Genomic DNA, 15,157 nt, shown 5'->3' on the forward strand with positions numbered 1-15,157 from the left:
TAGTCTGCTCTATTCAGACTGATCTACTGGTATTTTTGGTGCCAGTTTAGCAGAGGAAGACTTGGACAGAAAAAACTCACCTTTTTGTGCAAACTGTGCCCACTGGGACTGAACAAGCATGTCCGTACATCAGAGTTGTCCACTTAAACTTAAAGAGACACATGTTAAAGCATCCAAGCTATCTTAGGAAATATCTGCTACTGAATGTCAAATGGAAGAAACCATTTTTATCCAGATCTTTTCAGCAGATCCTGAATGTTCCTGTTGGGATCTGGAGATGTACCACCTTTCTCCAGCAGAGTGCGCCATGGGTCTCCTGGGCTGGAGCCCTCCAGCACACCTGGAGCTCGTCTGCTCATCAGGAGACCTTCCCTACATAAGCAGCTGCCAGACCTTCCTTCAACGCCGCAGTGTTGACCTTAGTTTGGTTAGCGAACCTGAGCCTCTGTTACCTGAAAGAATCTAAGTTGTCTCTAAGTGAGAAAACTGGTTCTAACCTTCCTCTGTCTTTGCTCACAGGAAACCTGTCTCAAGTCTGAAGCTGTGGATGAGCTTAACCTGCCTGCCAGCCCTGGTGAGCCAAACCTGAAGATTCCAATCTGGATTTCTCATGCTGCTCTCAGAGAAGAGCTGGAAACTCTGATCAAGGTCTGCCAATCATAGTCAGAAGCTAGACGCTGCTGCTGCTTGTGCACTCTGCTGAACCAACAGTCTCTGGACCCAACGGTTCCCTCTCTCACAAGTAAAGCCTGGACTTCTTCAAGGTAGACTCTGAATTATCTAAAGACTCAATTAATCATCTGACTGCCTGGCTAATCAAACTGTCCGTTTCTGCAGACATCAGTGAACCCAACCCGGACCAGTACCTGAACCAGTTCATGTCTTTGTGTGAAAACCTTTTTCAATAAACTCTGTTAAACTTTTACTCAGCCTCCGTTTGTGTTCTGCATGTGGGTTTAGCCTTAAACCAATCATGACAGTTCCTGTATGTTTATGAAGTTCTGTGTAATTTAGCTAAATAACGGCTTCACTGCACATCCAGTATACCTTCACTGCATCCAGTATTTTCCATTTCTTTCTATGTATTATGATGATCACACATTTGAAGGGGGAAATAGGAAGTTCTATTGTGGCGGATTATGGCTTCATTTACCAAATGAACTTGAACTAGCTCATTTATAGGTTTGTGAACTTGGTTAATTTTTGAAAAATTGAACTATGAACGTGAGGTACTTCATTTTCATCTGTGTGAACTGAACTTTGAGATCATTCTTTTAAATTATGAACTGGCTCAACATTGCAAACAGGTCAGTAGGAAAAACTGACCAGTTTGAAATCTTACCCGCAATTGGTGAGTCAGAGACTGAGAAATCAGAACCAGAATCAAGGAATAAAGCGTCTCTGTGGGAACTGATCTATGACAAACAGCTCTATAGCGCTGACCTGAATAATCTTCTAATCCCTTCATTTTACTCTGAAGGAACCAGCAGCACATTTTAGATATTATAACCAATATACTGTATGTTTAATTGTAAATGAAATCAGAAAGTACAAAAAAAAAAACAGTTTGTAGATATAGTCTAAAGAGTATACATTTTAAACAATAAGTCAAACTGAGGAAACGTTTGATATTTACAGTCAAATACGAACAATATGTTAAACATGCAACAATATCAATATAAAAAACAGAAATTAATTGCTAAACAAAACGTAAATCTATTCTTAACTTTTTAGCTTTTCTTTGGCTACGTTCACACTGCAGCCTGAAGTGACCCAAATTAAATTTTTTGGCCCATATGCAACCTGGATCTGATCTTTTCATGGCTGTCTGAACAACACAGATCCGATTTTTTCCAATCCGACCCAGACCGCTGGGCTATGTGGTCCTGAATCCGATACGAATCCGATCTTTTCAAATGCGACCTGTGTCTGAACGGCCAGGTCGCATTCATCCGACCTGAACGCCATTAATACCCGACATTATTGCATATCTATTGTATACTTCACTTATATTTAACTCTGCAATAATTTATACAATCAATCATTTGCACAGAACTTTACTGTTGTCACTCCATACCAGTGTTTGTAACCTTAGCCTTAGCCATTTAACTAAGGCTAAGGTGTGATGGCCTTGTCTGTATATACTTAATATATATTTTCAACATTTTTTATATTTTGTATTCTTTCTTTTTTCCTACTGTACTGTTCACTGTGATGCAACGCTGCAATTTCCCCATTGTGGGACAAATTATCTTATCATTGGTCACTATTCTGCTTCTTGCTACTCAGAAGCAGCAAGTAAAACAACCATGGAGGAGGATAATGTAGAGAGCAGTATTTTTTTAACCATCTCGAAAAGACTGAGGTTTTAAGGTTTGGAAAGGTCGCTATATGTGCTCCAGCTCTTCATCCATGTTTAGTTCCGTAAACACGAAGCACTTTGGTTTGTGACGTCATTGCGTCCTCTAATGCACATGCGGGACGCTTAATCTGTATGAATGCAGTTCACAGAGGAGATCACATACAAGTCGCATATATTTGGAAATGTGAACGGCAACGCAAAAAAAAATTGATTTCACAAAAAAAAATCAGAATTGAGCATCAAGGACTGCAGTGTGAACGTAGCCTTTTAGAGCACCTAATTTATTTAACCCTCTCATAGCTTAGATTATGAACATGTCACCTGAGTTTATTTAGTTTATCTGGTACTAGAAATGTGAGAATAAAGAAAATACCAAACAATGAGTGGGTCATTTTGTCTCTTCAACTTTCATTATGTTATTCATTCTATATTAATGTGTGTATTTTTTGTTTTTTTTTTACGATAGAATTAAAGTTTAGTAAAAAGAAAGTTTTGTCTAAGATAATGGGATGCTAAGAAATTTGATTAAAATATTCATAAGCAGTTTTAGGATTTACAAAGAACCTATTTGCTAAAGTAAAAGAAAAAAAACAATATGTAAAACTGTTAAGCAAGCAATGTATAAACTACTAAACTACATAATTTAAACTAAATAAACTAAAATAATTTCCATTAAAAGGGGAAAAACAAAAATCTGGTGAAAATGTCATGTCAATAGCACATCTAGAAATATATTTACTGAGAAATATGTTGGCGTGTTAAATACTTATCTTAACAGCTGTGTGTTTATTACAGGATAATAAAAGGTGATCAGATTAGGTTGCTGTCTTTACAAGTCTCTATGACAAAGACAATGACTGGACAGTTTTATTTATAGTTATGCTTATTAATAACAATTGTAAGCTTTTTTGCTTTGCTTTATGAAAACCATTTGTTTACAGACCTTTGATGATGATTACTGTGAAACCCAGAAACCATCTGTGTAATATTTGAATAAATTAGAAACAAACATATTAGGCCTCAGTATAAATGTGTTTTTTTAGTCCCTGAATGCAGAAATTTTGAGCTAATTTGGTGAGAAAAGTTGTGTACTTTTACTAAACTTCCATGTTACCACTATAGAGAGCAGGTCTGCTTTACTGTTTCAGTTATTGGAACTTATGACGCTGTAGAGGTTGTTGGGATTATCAGAGGCTGCAGCAGAAGAGGAACAGGCTCTCACTGTGCTGTAGGTCACAGCATCAGCATCTCCACCAACCTGGAAACAGAAACACAGAGTTACAACTTTATCAAAGTACTAGAAGTTTTAATCTTCCAAGATCTGTTATACCCCTTTCCCTCTGTCTGAAAAACCTGTTTAAACCCGGGAACAATCGGCTTTTATTGGCAGTGGGAACAGCTCACTGACGTGTGTCTAACTGGGTCAAACGACTCTGCAAGTGACCTGTGTTAAAATCAACTCGATACAGATCAGCATGCTGTGGGAACACCAGAGCTGGGTTGAACCGCTAAATTACGTGATACCATTGAACGCAACGTACAGGCGTCAACAACCCGCGCCAGCCATGTCTGTTCTAACAAACCAAAAAAAACAATGTTTACATTTGTTAAATAAGGCACAGCGCTGGTATGAGGGATTTGGAAAGTTAATAGAGTGAAACAACAAAGCACACCAACTACGCCCTGGCTTCCTTACATGTTGTTCTCCATTGTTTACTTTCTTGATTTCTGTCGCACTGGTGACATCATCAGCGCTAACACCATAGACATTATATACGTAGACACCTCATTGGACACTGGCCGGTGTGCCTAGAGGGCGGCCATCTTGGATAGGACCACATTTCAGATAGCTGCTGTCAGGAGACACCTTAGATCTTATTTTCATCACATGTTTTATATATAGATCTATATATCTATATATAGATATATAGATCTATATATATAGATAGATATATACATATATACAATATTGATATATATACAATACATTTATATGATATTTTATGGTGAGAAGTCAGATTTTGAAAATTTGATCACTTTGATAACTTTTGATCCCCAATGACTTAAGTTTGCTTCAATATGAATAAAAAAGACAGAATACTGGCTTGATTTAAAATGTCTCCAGGACTGTTTTGTAGACCTTGATGAGTTACACATGTGTATCATGTGTATAAAATGTATTATTCCTCAGTAAAAGCATGGCCTGGGACAGATTTATTGTTAAATGGGTTGAATTCCTATTGTGGAATTATTCATTCCAATTTTGACCCCTGTGGCCATGTGACTAAGCTCATATGCTTTGATGGAGGAAAAAATCCTTTGGTAACGTTTGATCCCCAATTCCTTAAGTCTATGTTGAGCCAAGTTAACTCTCATGTTGAGGAGTTTGCTCAGATATTACTTTATCATGTCCATTAGTTTTATGGCAAGAAGTCAAATTTTTAGGTTTGGCCATGGCCACATGCTTTGATGTAGTAAAAATAATTTGATAACAATTGACTCCCAATGCATTAAGTCTATGCACACTGAATTTAAAGTCTGTAACTCAAAAGCTATGGGAGGAATTCACTCAGGTACAAAATAACTAAATGAGAGAAAATTGGACCTGATGGCAAAATGTCAGAATAAAGTCAGAATAGTATCTGTGTATCATCTGCTGCTGGAGATATAATAAAAATATACGTGATATTTGGGACTTTCTCCCCTAATGTATAACAAAATTGATGCTGTTGCAAAACTGAAACATTAATATTTGAGGTTGAAGCCAAATAAAACATGTTGAGGAGTTTAAATGAAAAATAATGAAAATACATTTTTCACAAACATGCAGCCTGAAGATTCAGGGTAATTTTAAAGTGTTACCTCCCTACTGAGATCCTGTGATCTCTAACTTCATTATAGGATTTATTTTCTTTTTATCTACATTACAGAAAGAACAGAATAAGAAGTGGTTCAAGAAAGTTAGGCCTCAATGAAAATTTAGTTTAAAATAAACATGTTCAAACTGATTTTATGGTTTACAACCATCATGCAGAAAAATAGTGGTGGCTCTATGAGCAAACTTTGGCATTTTTCTCTCTGATTGTTTATCCTTTTAACATGACATTAAACTGTGAAAATGTAGAAACTATCTTACTTTATTTTTTCTTTTATTTTTCCCTGGATGTGTGATGGTGGCGTAGGTAACATCACCTCCAAGATCAACCTGGAGAGGAAAGAACCATAAAAATAAATCAAATAACTTTAATTAAATTACAGAGTTAGAAATGTTTACCTTCATCCATAAAATGATAACACATTTTTTTTTTAAACATCTTGGTTTGGTTTTAGGAATAAAAACAAAAATATTTATCAAAAATGTTTTAGTTTTTTAGAATCACATCCTGGATGCCTTTCTTTGGACGCCTCAGTCTTCCCCCAGCTGAGCTGGAGGAGGAGGCTGGTGAGAGGAAAGTCTGAGAGTCTCTGCAGAGACTGCTGCCCGAGCGAACCGGTCTCTGATAAAGCGGAGGAGTATGAGCACATCTAATAAATATTTCTAGATTCCTTGCAACAGATAACCATTTTCTATGCTGTCTTGAGGAGGTTTTTTTTCGAGAACAAATATTCACACTGAGTCCTGTCTGGATTAGGTTTCAGACTGAGTTCTTTGCATTTATGTCAGTTACCTAGCCTAGTAAGCTAGCCCCACCCACCAGCGGCCAAAATTATTTTGGCCTGCGAGTGGTCTAGCCTTGATTAATGCCCCAGGCCCTAGAACTGGCGGGCCAATCACAACGCAGAGATGTGTTTTGAATTTCTGGATGCAAAGTGAGTGGGGTTTTGAGGGCGTGACGACAAAGCTGCGCAACGCTGGAGAAAGCACAATAAGGAAGATGGCAACTATTGAACAGTTCTCGTTTGACTCAGCTTTGGAATCAGTTTTGGAAAGAATTAGACTTGGGGTTTTCATTGAAACGTGAGCAGGAAAAGCTCTACGCTCATTCATTTTTAAGAAGGACGTATTCGCCGTTTTACCGACAGGCTGTTTGTTTACACTCCCCCAACAGCTTTCAGTCATGCTTCCTACGTCACAGTCAGTTGCTCTCATTGGTCAGAGCGTTGGCCAATACGCACAGACATGGTTTGAAAAACAACGGGTTGTTCTCATCAAAAATCTTCTGATGTCTCATTCATCAGGTCCAGACTAAATTACACATTTAATCTCACATTTAGTCTGGTTTATCAGGCTACCAGTTACAGAGAAAATAGAAAAAAAAAACTCAAAAGAATAAAAAGAGAAACAAAGACACATCAAATAGATCAAATAGATTTAAACTTTACTCACAGCATTTTCACTGGTCGGGATTTTCTTTCCTGAAAAATCAAAAAACAACAACAAAATTCTAATTTATCACAAGCACTTATGATCATTAAAGATTTTATTTTTTTCAGTCCCTGTTCTCACCTTTTACTCTCCATCTGATGATCACTACAGCAAATATAAAGAAAATGAGAGGAACCAAGACTCCAGCAACGATTCCATGAGCTGAAAACAAACCACACACCAACATCAGCTGCATATTTATATTAATCTACTGAGTATGATGGGGTCCTAGTTTGCTTTAAGCCCCTTTTTTTTTTTTTTTTACACTGGTGGCTTTATTTGTTGAGTTTTCAGGAAAATCAGAAAAAAGAAAAAAGTTTGTAAATATGTTGAAAAAAAATGCAACGCAACTTATTCTAAAGGCAAATATTTGCCTCATAAAGATTCATAATATTTAAAAATCTTTAGGCCTAAATTTCCTGATCTGTGTGAAATTAACTGATTCATTTTTAAAAGATAATTGATGCACATCAAGAAGCTACAATGAAAGATTTGCAAAAAAATATGCTAAAATAGGCAGAGAAAAACAGACATGATATCAACTTCTAATTAAACATATAGCTTTGTTTCAAACATTAAAGGATTACTTTGTTGTAAAGTTGGTGGAGTATTGACTGTTCCTGGTTGGGTTGTTGTAAACTGTTTGCTTCCAGGTTTCTTTGCTGTTTGAACCTTCCCTCCTGAAATGAAAAACGCAGCAGAATAATCAAAACTGTTTTTATTTCAGTTTTTTTACTATTTCAAAATATTATAGATAAAACTATAATGGATGATTTGATAATTTACAAAAATCTATGTATGAATACATTTGAGTATCCAGTCCAGATATTTAAAAAAATCTTGCAGTTAATCCTAGTTTCCTGTGATGTCAGCGATCTTCTACAATTCATCATCTTCTAACCATTTTCTCACCTTAGGGCTAAAGACTAGTCTTCAGTTAACACAGAGTACATGTCAGATTAACTAATACTTCAACGATATTATTTAGGTGTTAGTTTATTTTATGTCTCGTACCATGTCTGTTGGTTGTGCTGTTCTTTTAACATCTTTTTGCAAATGATGAAGACTGAAAATGTTTTATCGTTATCTCCCTTTTATCTCCTCTTTCTTTCATCTATTTCTCCTTTTTCTGTTTTTCCTTTCCTCTTCTACCTACATTGCAGTGTCCATATAATCTGTAAAACTCCCCGCATAATTACAATAAAGCAATTTATATGCATAAAACTATTGGAACAATATGGCAATAGCCGTACTGCTCCACTTGTGAAAGTAAAATCTGTTGGGCTCTTTTTGGCATCAAGACAATTATTCTTATTGCCACATCACCAGAAATGACACTTAAAAAAAAAAAATAATAAAAAAATAAACACTATATTGTTCTTGATCAGGCCCACATAGTACAAAGGAAATATATATATATATATATATATATATAATTTTTATTATTATTTTTGCATTATATTGCCAGTGAGCTTTACAACATTTTCTCAACTTGTCAAAATAAGACCAACTCTGAAGGACAATTGTTTTAAATTCACCAAAGCTCTAAAATGTCCAGCCTATGGAGGATAGAGTGACTTTTATGAACATTGATGATGTCTTTTAAAACTGCGAGTCTGATTTAACTCAGAAAAAGTATAATTTAGAAGGATGTATTTGTGGTTTTATCAGTCAGAACTCTCATTCCTAACTCTCCATGTCATGATCACCACAGTATGTATAAAGATGACTGAAATAACAACAACATAACAGGAGCTCAAGACAAACCACTCATATATTCATATTAATTTACTGAGTATAATTGGGTCAAACCTTGATTTGATGTGACAGAAGTTCTCCTGCTCCCAACTGTTTGCTTTGGGTCCTTGTTTCCTGGAGTGGCTTCATTTGTTCAGTTTACAGGAAAAATAAGAAACAAAGTTGCAAAATATTTTGTAATGAAATGGATTATATTGTCTTTTAAATGTAAAGGTTTAATTTATAAGTAAAGTTTTTATCAGAATTTTTTCTTAAATGTTATTTCATCTTTATTCTCTCATTTCAGAACCAAAAGGACCAAAATGAGCAGATTATAATATACATCATATGATCATGATTTTGAAATATACTAAAACATTAGAACAATCACTACCTTGAAAGGTTGGTGAGATATTTTTGGTTTCTGGTCTGGTTGTCTTTGAGTTTTTGTTTCCAGGTTTGTTTGTTGGTTGAACTTTTCCTCCTGATATTTCTGGAAACAAGAACAAAGTGTCAGAAACCAAAACTGTTCATATGTTAGTCTTTAAAACTCTTTCAAAGTATTAGACAGATTAAATAACTATATCAGTTGATTATGGTCATTAATAACAATCCGATTGTTGCTAAAATAAGAAAATAGTCCAGTTGTGTCCAAATGCTGAATCTAACCTGAGTTTCCTGTGATGTCAGTGATCTTCTTCAGTTGATCATCCTCTAACCTGTTTCTCACCTGAGGACTGAAGACTGAAGGTAAACTCTTCATCAGTAACAGTATCAGTCACTTTACACTGAGGGAACTCAGACCCTGATGATAAAGAGACATTAGCAGAGCAGCCAGTCTCTGATGGTGGTTCTTTGTTGTCCACATCCTGATTAAACCACTTCACTTTGTATCTACAGGGGTCAAAGGTCACCACAGAGCAGCTTAATGTCACCCTCTGGTTCTCCTGTTTAATTACTAAGGAAGAGAGAAACAATAAAACACTAAATCAGACAAATGAACTCCATCACTAATCATTTCTAAATATTGCTGCATAAAATGATTTGACTTTTAAATACAAAAACAATAATTTAATAAATATTAACACTCACTGTTAAGAACAGACAGATCTACAGCAGACTCATTAACTGGTTCGTGTGCTCCTCTAAATTTCCATTGTTCACAGTAATAACGTCCAGCATCTTCCTCTCTGACCTTCTTTATAACCAGAGAACAGTCTGCTGTTAGACTCAGTCTGTCTGCTTTAGTGATGTCATTATTAATCTGACCGAGGGTAACCAGCTCTACTGATGCTCTGTTTCCTGAATCAGTGAAGATCCATGTAGTGCTGCTACACTTCTGTTGACCATCGATCACTGTTGAACATTTCAATGTGACTTCCTCTCCAGCTCTCTTTAAAACAGATGTTTGATCTGCAGTGACAGATGATAAAACAGAACCAGAAATATTCAATCTGAACACAGACACAGTTGATAAAGCAGATCTATCATTTATAGCTCCACATCCTGATTAAACCATTTCACTTCGTATCTACAGAGGTCAAAGGTCATACCCTGGGTGCCATTCCGAACTTAGTCCCGCCCACAACGTTTGAGGTCGGGAAGTTCGGTCTGGCATTGCTCCATAGTAGCGCGAGTATGATCGCCCACTCTCTGGCGATCCAATCAAAATGTCAGGGCGGGCTTTATACGATGATGGACAGATGATCAACAGTAATGTAATCAACCATGTGACCAAAGCGCGCATGGGTGACAACAACAATGGCTGCCGCTGGAGAGTTTAGGTGAGTAGATTCTGCTATTAGGTCTGTTCTAGAAGATATTGACAGCAAATTAATTTTAAAAGAGGAACAGAGAAACGCGATCAAGGCTCATCTTCTTATTCTAGGCGTGCAACTGCACGCTTTGATTTTTGTTGACAACAACTATGCCTCGCTTAACATACGTCACGCACTCGTTGCTCTTATTGGTTGTAGGTTTATCCAATTGAGTGCAGAGGCATTTTTTTTACTGGTTCGTTCGAAACACGCCCCATAATCACAGCTCTATGGAGCAGCATCAGACTCATATTCTGACTAGAATTGAGTCGGACTACGTCAGGCTACAAAGGTCACCACAGAGCAGCTTAATATGACCCTCTCATTCTCCTACTGTTTCATCACTGATGACTCAATTTAATCCTTCCCACTCACTGTTGGAAAAAAATGTTTTAACTCGAACATAAATCATGTCATTTAGCAAAATTTGATACTCACTGTTAAGAACAGACAGATCTACATGAGACTGATGAACTGGTTCGTGTGCTCCTCTATATTCCCATTGTTCACAGATATAACGTCCAGCATCTTCCTCTCTAACCTTCTTCATAACCAGAGAACAGTCTGCTGTTAGACTCAGTCTGACTGCTTTAGTGATGTCATTCTTAATCTGACCGAGTTCAACCAGCTCTACTGATGCTCTGTTTCCTGAACCACTTAAGATCCATGTAGTGCTGTTACACTTCTGTCGACCATTGATCACTGTTGAACATTTCAATGTGACTTCATCTCCAGCTCTCTTTAAAACAGTTGTATGATCTGCAGTGACTGTTAAAAGATAAAACAGAACCAGAAATATTCAATCTGAACACAGACACAGTTGATAAAGCAGATCTATCATTTATAGCTCTACACAAAGGTTTTCAGTCTTCCTACCTGTGAGCTGCAGGATCATTAATAAAAACCCTTGAATCCATCTGAGTTGAGCCATCGTGCGTCTGTTGCTCTCACCCTCAGAACTGTCTGACTGCCTGCTGAAGACACATGTAGCTTTTACTTCCTGAGACTCACCACTTCCTCACTCTGACTGATGGGCGACTTGCTGCTTTATTTGGTAAAAACATCTATTTGTTTTAACTGAGGATGAAAGACTAAATCATCAACTATTATATATTTTTAATAAAAAGATCAAAATTTCGAGGAAAAGCTGCTGTAAAAAATAGAAACTTAAACATTGCGAGAGCTTTTTGTTCAGCCTCATTAGAGGACATTATAGACAGCGACATGCAAGAAGTCCATAAAAGAGGAAGTAGATCAGTGTGTGAATATTTTTACTTTAGATAGATGTGAGAAATGCACTTCTTCTTTTGTTTAGATGTTTTAGAAACCTGGAGAATCAATCAGATAAATCCAGGAGATCTGATCTCTGTTGATGAAGAGCAGCAGATCAAATGTCTAATTTCATAGATCAGTCACACTGGTAGGATTATATTTTACTTTTAAAACCTGCTGGTTTCCAGTTTAACCTCTGAAGTGTTTTTCTATGAACTGAAGAGGAAGTGATTCGTGAGAATGTGGTGAACAGCAGCAGCAGAGCTCTGGAGATTTTAACCCACAATGAACAGAGAAATATACGTAGTTAACACATTGATGGGTGACATTAACAGACATTAATAGACATAGCAACTCAATTTATTTTAAAGCTACAGCTACATTATAACACATACATCACATTTGTGGACAAAAACCAATTAGAACTACTCATAGATATTAAAATATTCAGCCACCATAAAAAAAAAAGACATAAGAAAATAGATGTAAAAAACAAAAATACAAGGCATCTTAGATTTTTTTTAAACCCGTTTTACACGCATTAACACCTTAAAACATTTTCAGTATATGATAAAAAAATGATAAACTAGAATATTTTCACATAAAGTCTGTTAAACCAGGCAGCCTGTTGTGATGCTTCAGCAACACAATGACGTCATCAACCAAACAGCCTCTCAGCTCATCTCAGCTTTACACTTAAAAGCTATTAGCATATTTTCTTAAACAGATTTCATTTTCAAACCTCAGAACTCATTTAAAGTTCACATGCACCGATACTGTAACATCACACATTTAAACAGACATCAATACTGTGTTTGTTTCATGATACTTTAGGTTGAAGTTTGATTTTCTCCATGTTGAAGTGAAATATCATCTGACACTCAGGGGTCTTCAGCTCGGGCCCTAGAGCTCCAGTGTTCAGCACCTTTTAGACTATGTTCCCACTGCAGGTCTTAATGCTCATATTCATTATTTTTTTCTGAAATCTAATTTTTTGTTTGGTTGTTGACATGTCATTAAAACTTTGCCCAAATCTGACTTCAGTGTGAACCGTTTGCGGCTCCAAACTAAAACACAGTTTGGCCATTAAAAGGCCAAATAAGCTTCCTTCTTCTCAAAAAAATCCATGAAAATTAGTGAAAAATTTTGCCCAAGATACAAAAGTCAGGCCTCCGATATCTAATAACCAAGCTAACAGCTCGGTGTTATGCTGCTCTTTCCAACCCTTCCTCCTGTTCTGTGTTACTCCCATCTCTCCCTCTCTTTGACTCCCTCCACAGACCCCTGATTTTCCTGCATGGTATTATGACATTACATTATGGTTATATCCAGCATCAGCAGGTGACTGCCAAAAGGTAAAAAAAAACAGCATCTGTTGAGACTTAACCTGTACTAGTTTGTGTTTATTTTGCAGCAAATTATTTCTCACCCAGGTCGGACTCTCCCTCCTCTTGGTAACATTTGAATAAACAGAGACAGTGATCTTGGTTGATGATTAATAACTCTGTTGATAGCTATGGCCTAATTTACTATATTGATGAAGAGAACCAAATTTTAAACAGCCGGTCCAGAAGTCAACCAGGGATGTGAGAGGCCAAGACTCCTGATGAGTATGCAGATTACAGTTATAATTATTCAACTAGTGACATTCAATTGGTTTTACCCTCGCTTTTGAATAATCTATTATTTAAATACAACCTCCAGTTCCAGTTAATCATACATCCATAATCTACTGGTAAAATATCACAACAAAGTTCTATCAATAATATACGTTTTAAAACTAACCTTAAATCTCACCCTGATGATATTTTACTAATCATTACTCCAGCTTCCTCAGTCTCTCCATCTTTTACAGCTTCAATTGCCTCATTACCAATCTACTATCATTGTCCTGATTAGACATTAAACACAATAACTGACATCAGAAATTATAAATGGCTGAATATGATGTGTAACCATTACTAACACTGTTTCTTTAAATAGAATATCGTCAAAGTCCATCTTCTTTGATATTTTGTCAAAATGAGATAAAAAAATGTTTATTGGATGGTTGATGTTACTTGGGAAACACCAATAAAGTTAGCAGCTCAATAATAGACAGGTGTCCATCCCAGAATCAGATGAGCTCAATGATGTGATTTCTAGATATTCACGTAAACTAACAACAAGATGTTATAAACCAACAAGTTTTATAACATTATTTCCTGCATTCAAAGGTCTCTAAATCAAAGTAGCTGACAGAGCAGCCTCCAGTCTCTGTCTCACTTTAACACTCAGAGCAGGTAAGGAGATTTATAAAAGGGTTATATAGGAATTTCACAATAAAAACTACATCTAACTTTCAAAAAGTTCATATGAATCTTTTAATTTGACTTTGAATAAAGTTTTACCTGTTTATTAACGAGCTCTAATGTCTCTCTGTCTCTCCACTGTCCAGTTCTATTCCAGCCCTCCTTCTGTTTTACCAACTGCTACCGTTTCCTGCTCAGCAGATCTAAGTTGTGATGAATGCAGTGGAAAGTGATGTTCAAGTTACATCTAAACTTCTTCAATCGTTCCTGTTGGAGTCAGTTTACAAAGATCAGATAAGAGACAAAGTCAGGACCACATGTGAACGAGGCTCAATGTGACTAGAATAACATTAGATGGGGGCCTGAAATGGTTCAAATCTGAGTCATTCCATTTGTTTTAAAAAGCCTTGACTGCAAAAAATTTGACTTAGGCCAAATTTATCTGCTGTGGGAAAACCTTATATGTCTCTACTTCTACTCACCTGAGTCTAATATTCAGGTCATCATCAGGACTGTGGAGAACTTGGCTGCAAACTGAGGAGGTAATTCAGCCATTTGACTCAGGTGTGTGGAAGCAGAGACACATCTAAAAGGTTCAGGACACCAGACCTGGAGGACTGGAAGACCCCTGCTACATTTTAATAAGCTGAAAAAATATTAAAATCTGCTGAGCATGCAAAAAAAAAAAAAAAAAAAATGAAAACTTCCCCTTATTGAAACATTAAGTTACACTTGTGATTTTTTTTATGCATTTGGTACAGTCATATTTTTCACCATGCATTTTTATCATGTAACACATTACCATAAAGTAAAAAGTCTTCAGGTGTTTTCATAGTCATCTCCCTCCTCATCTTCTTTATCTTCATCTTAAAAAGTAAAAACAGAAAAACAAATATCACTTCTTATAGAAATAGATATAATAAAAACTGTTTCAGCAGCAGGTAATGGAATCGCCTAATCACTCTTCAACACATCAGACTAAGTAATCTTTAAAAAGTAATCCAGAGCCTTAGACATGTGATGCCCTGGTGGCCCAGAGGCCTTAAAAATATATATATATAAATTATGACATTCCAAGAATAAGAGATAAAGCCAGGCTCATGCATCAGACTTTTGGTTTAGTCAAACATGCCTCTGATTTTATTCCTGCATCTTCATAAAGTCAGGTGTAAATAATAAAGGTAAATGCAGGTCTGCAGTTTTCTTCCAGAGACCATGAGGTCGATCACAGATTCATTGATTCAACAAGGATAGCAGATTAACTAAAATAAATATAATTATAATAAATATTTTAATTAGCCTAAAATACACA

At 36.2% G+C, this 15,157-nt stretch overlaps 1 protein-coding gene and 1 long non-coding RNA gene across 2 annotated transcripts in view; both read right to left on the reverse strand.

The window, feature by feature from the left end:
• The window catches only part of LOC119795874, a 40,999-nt gene that overhangs the window by 8,690 nt on the left and 17,152 nt on the right, over nt 1-15,157 (reverse strand). Inside the window, exons 7-9 of the mRNA XM_038304114.1 lie at nt 8,860-8,958; nt 8,541-8,609; nt 7,316-7,408 (exon numbers count right to left, since the gene is read on the reverse strand). Coding sequence (XP_038160042.1) covers nt 7,316-7,408; nt 8,541-8,609; nt 8,860-8,958 — 261 coding nt within the window. The remainder of the gene's footprint in view (nt 1-7,315; nt 7,409-8,540; nt 8,610-8,859; nt 8,959-15,157) is intronic.
• On the reverse strand, nt 3,273-6,890 carry LOC119795892. The gene is made up of 4 exons (XR_005282385.1): nt 6,810-6,890; nt 6,690-6,718; nt 5,499-5,567; nt 3,273-3,620 (listed from the first exon to the last, which is right to left on the reverse strand). It is a non-coding gene; the product is annotated as an uncharacterized LOC119795892 (long non-coding RNA).

The sequence above is a fragment of the Cyprinodon tularosa genome, unplaced genomic scaffold (genome assembly GCF_016077235.1).
Source record: "Cyprinodon tularosa strain WSP-4 unplaced genomic scaffold, ASM1607723v1 ctg526, whole genome shotgun sequence".
NCBI lineage: Eukaryota > Metazoa > Chordata > Actinopteri > Cyprinodontiformes > Cyprinodontidae > Cyprinodon > Cyprinodon tularosa.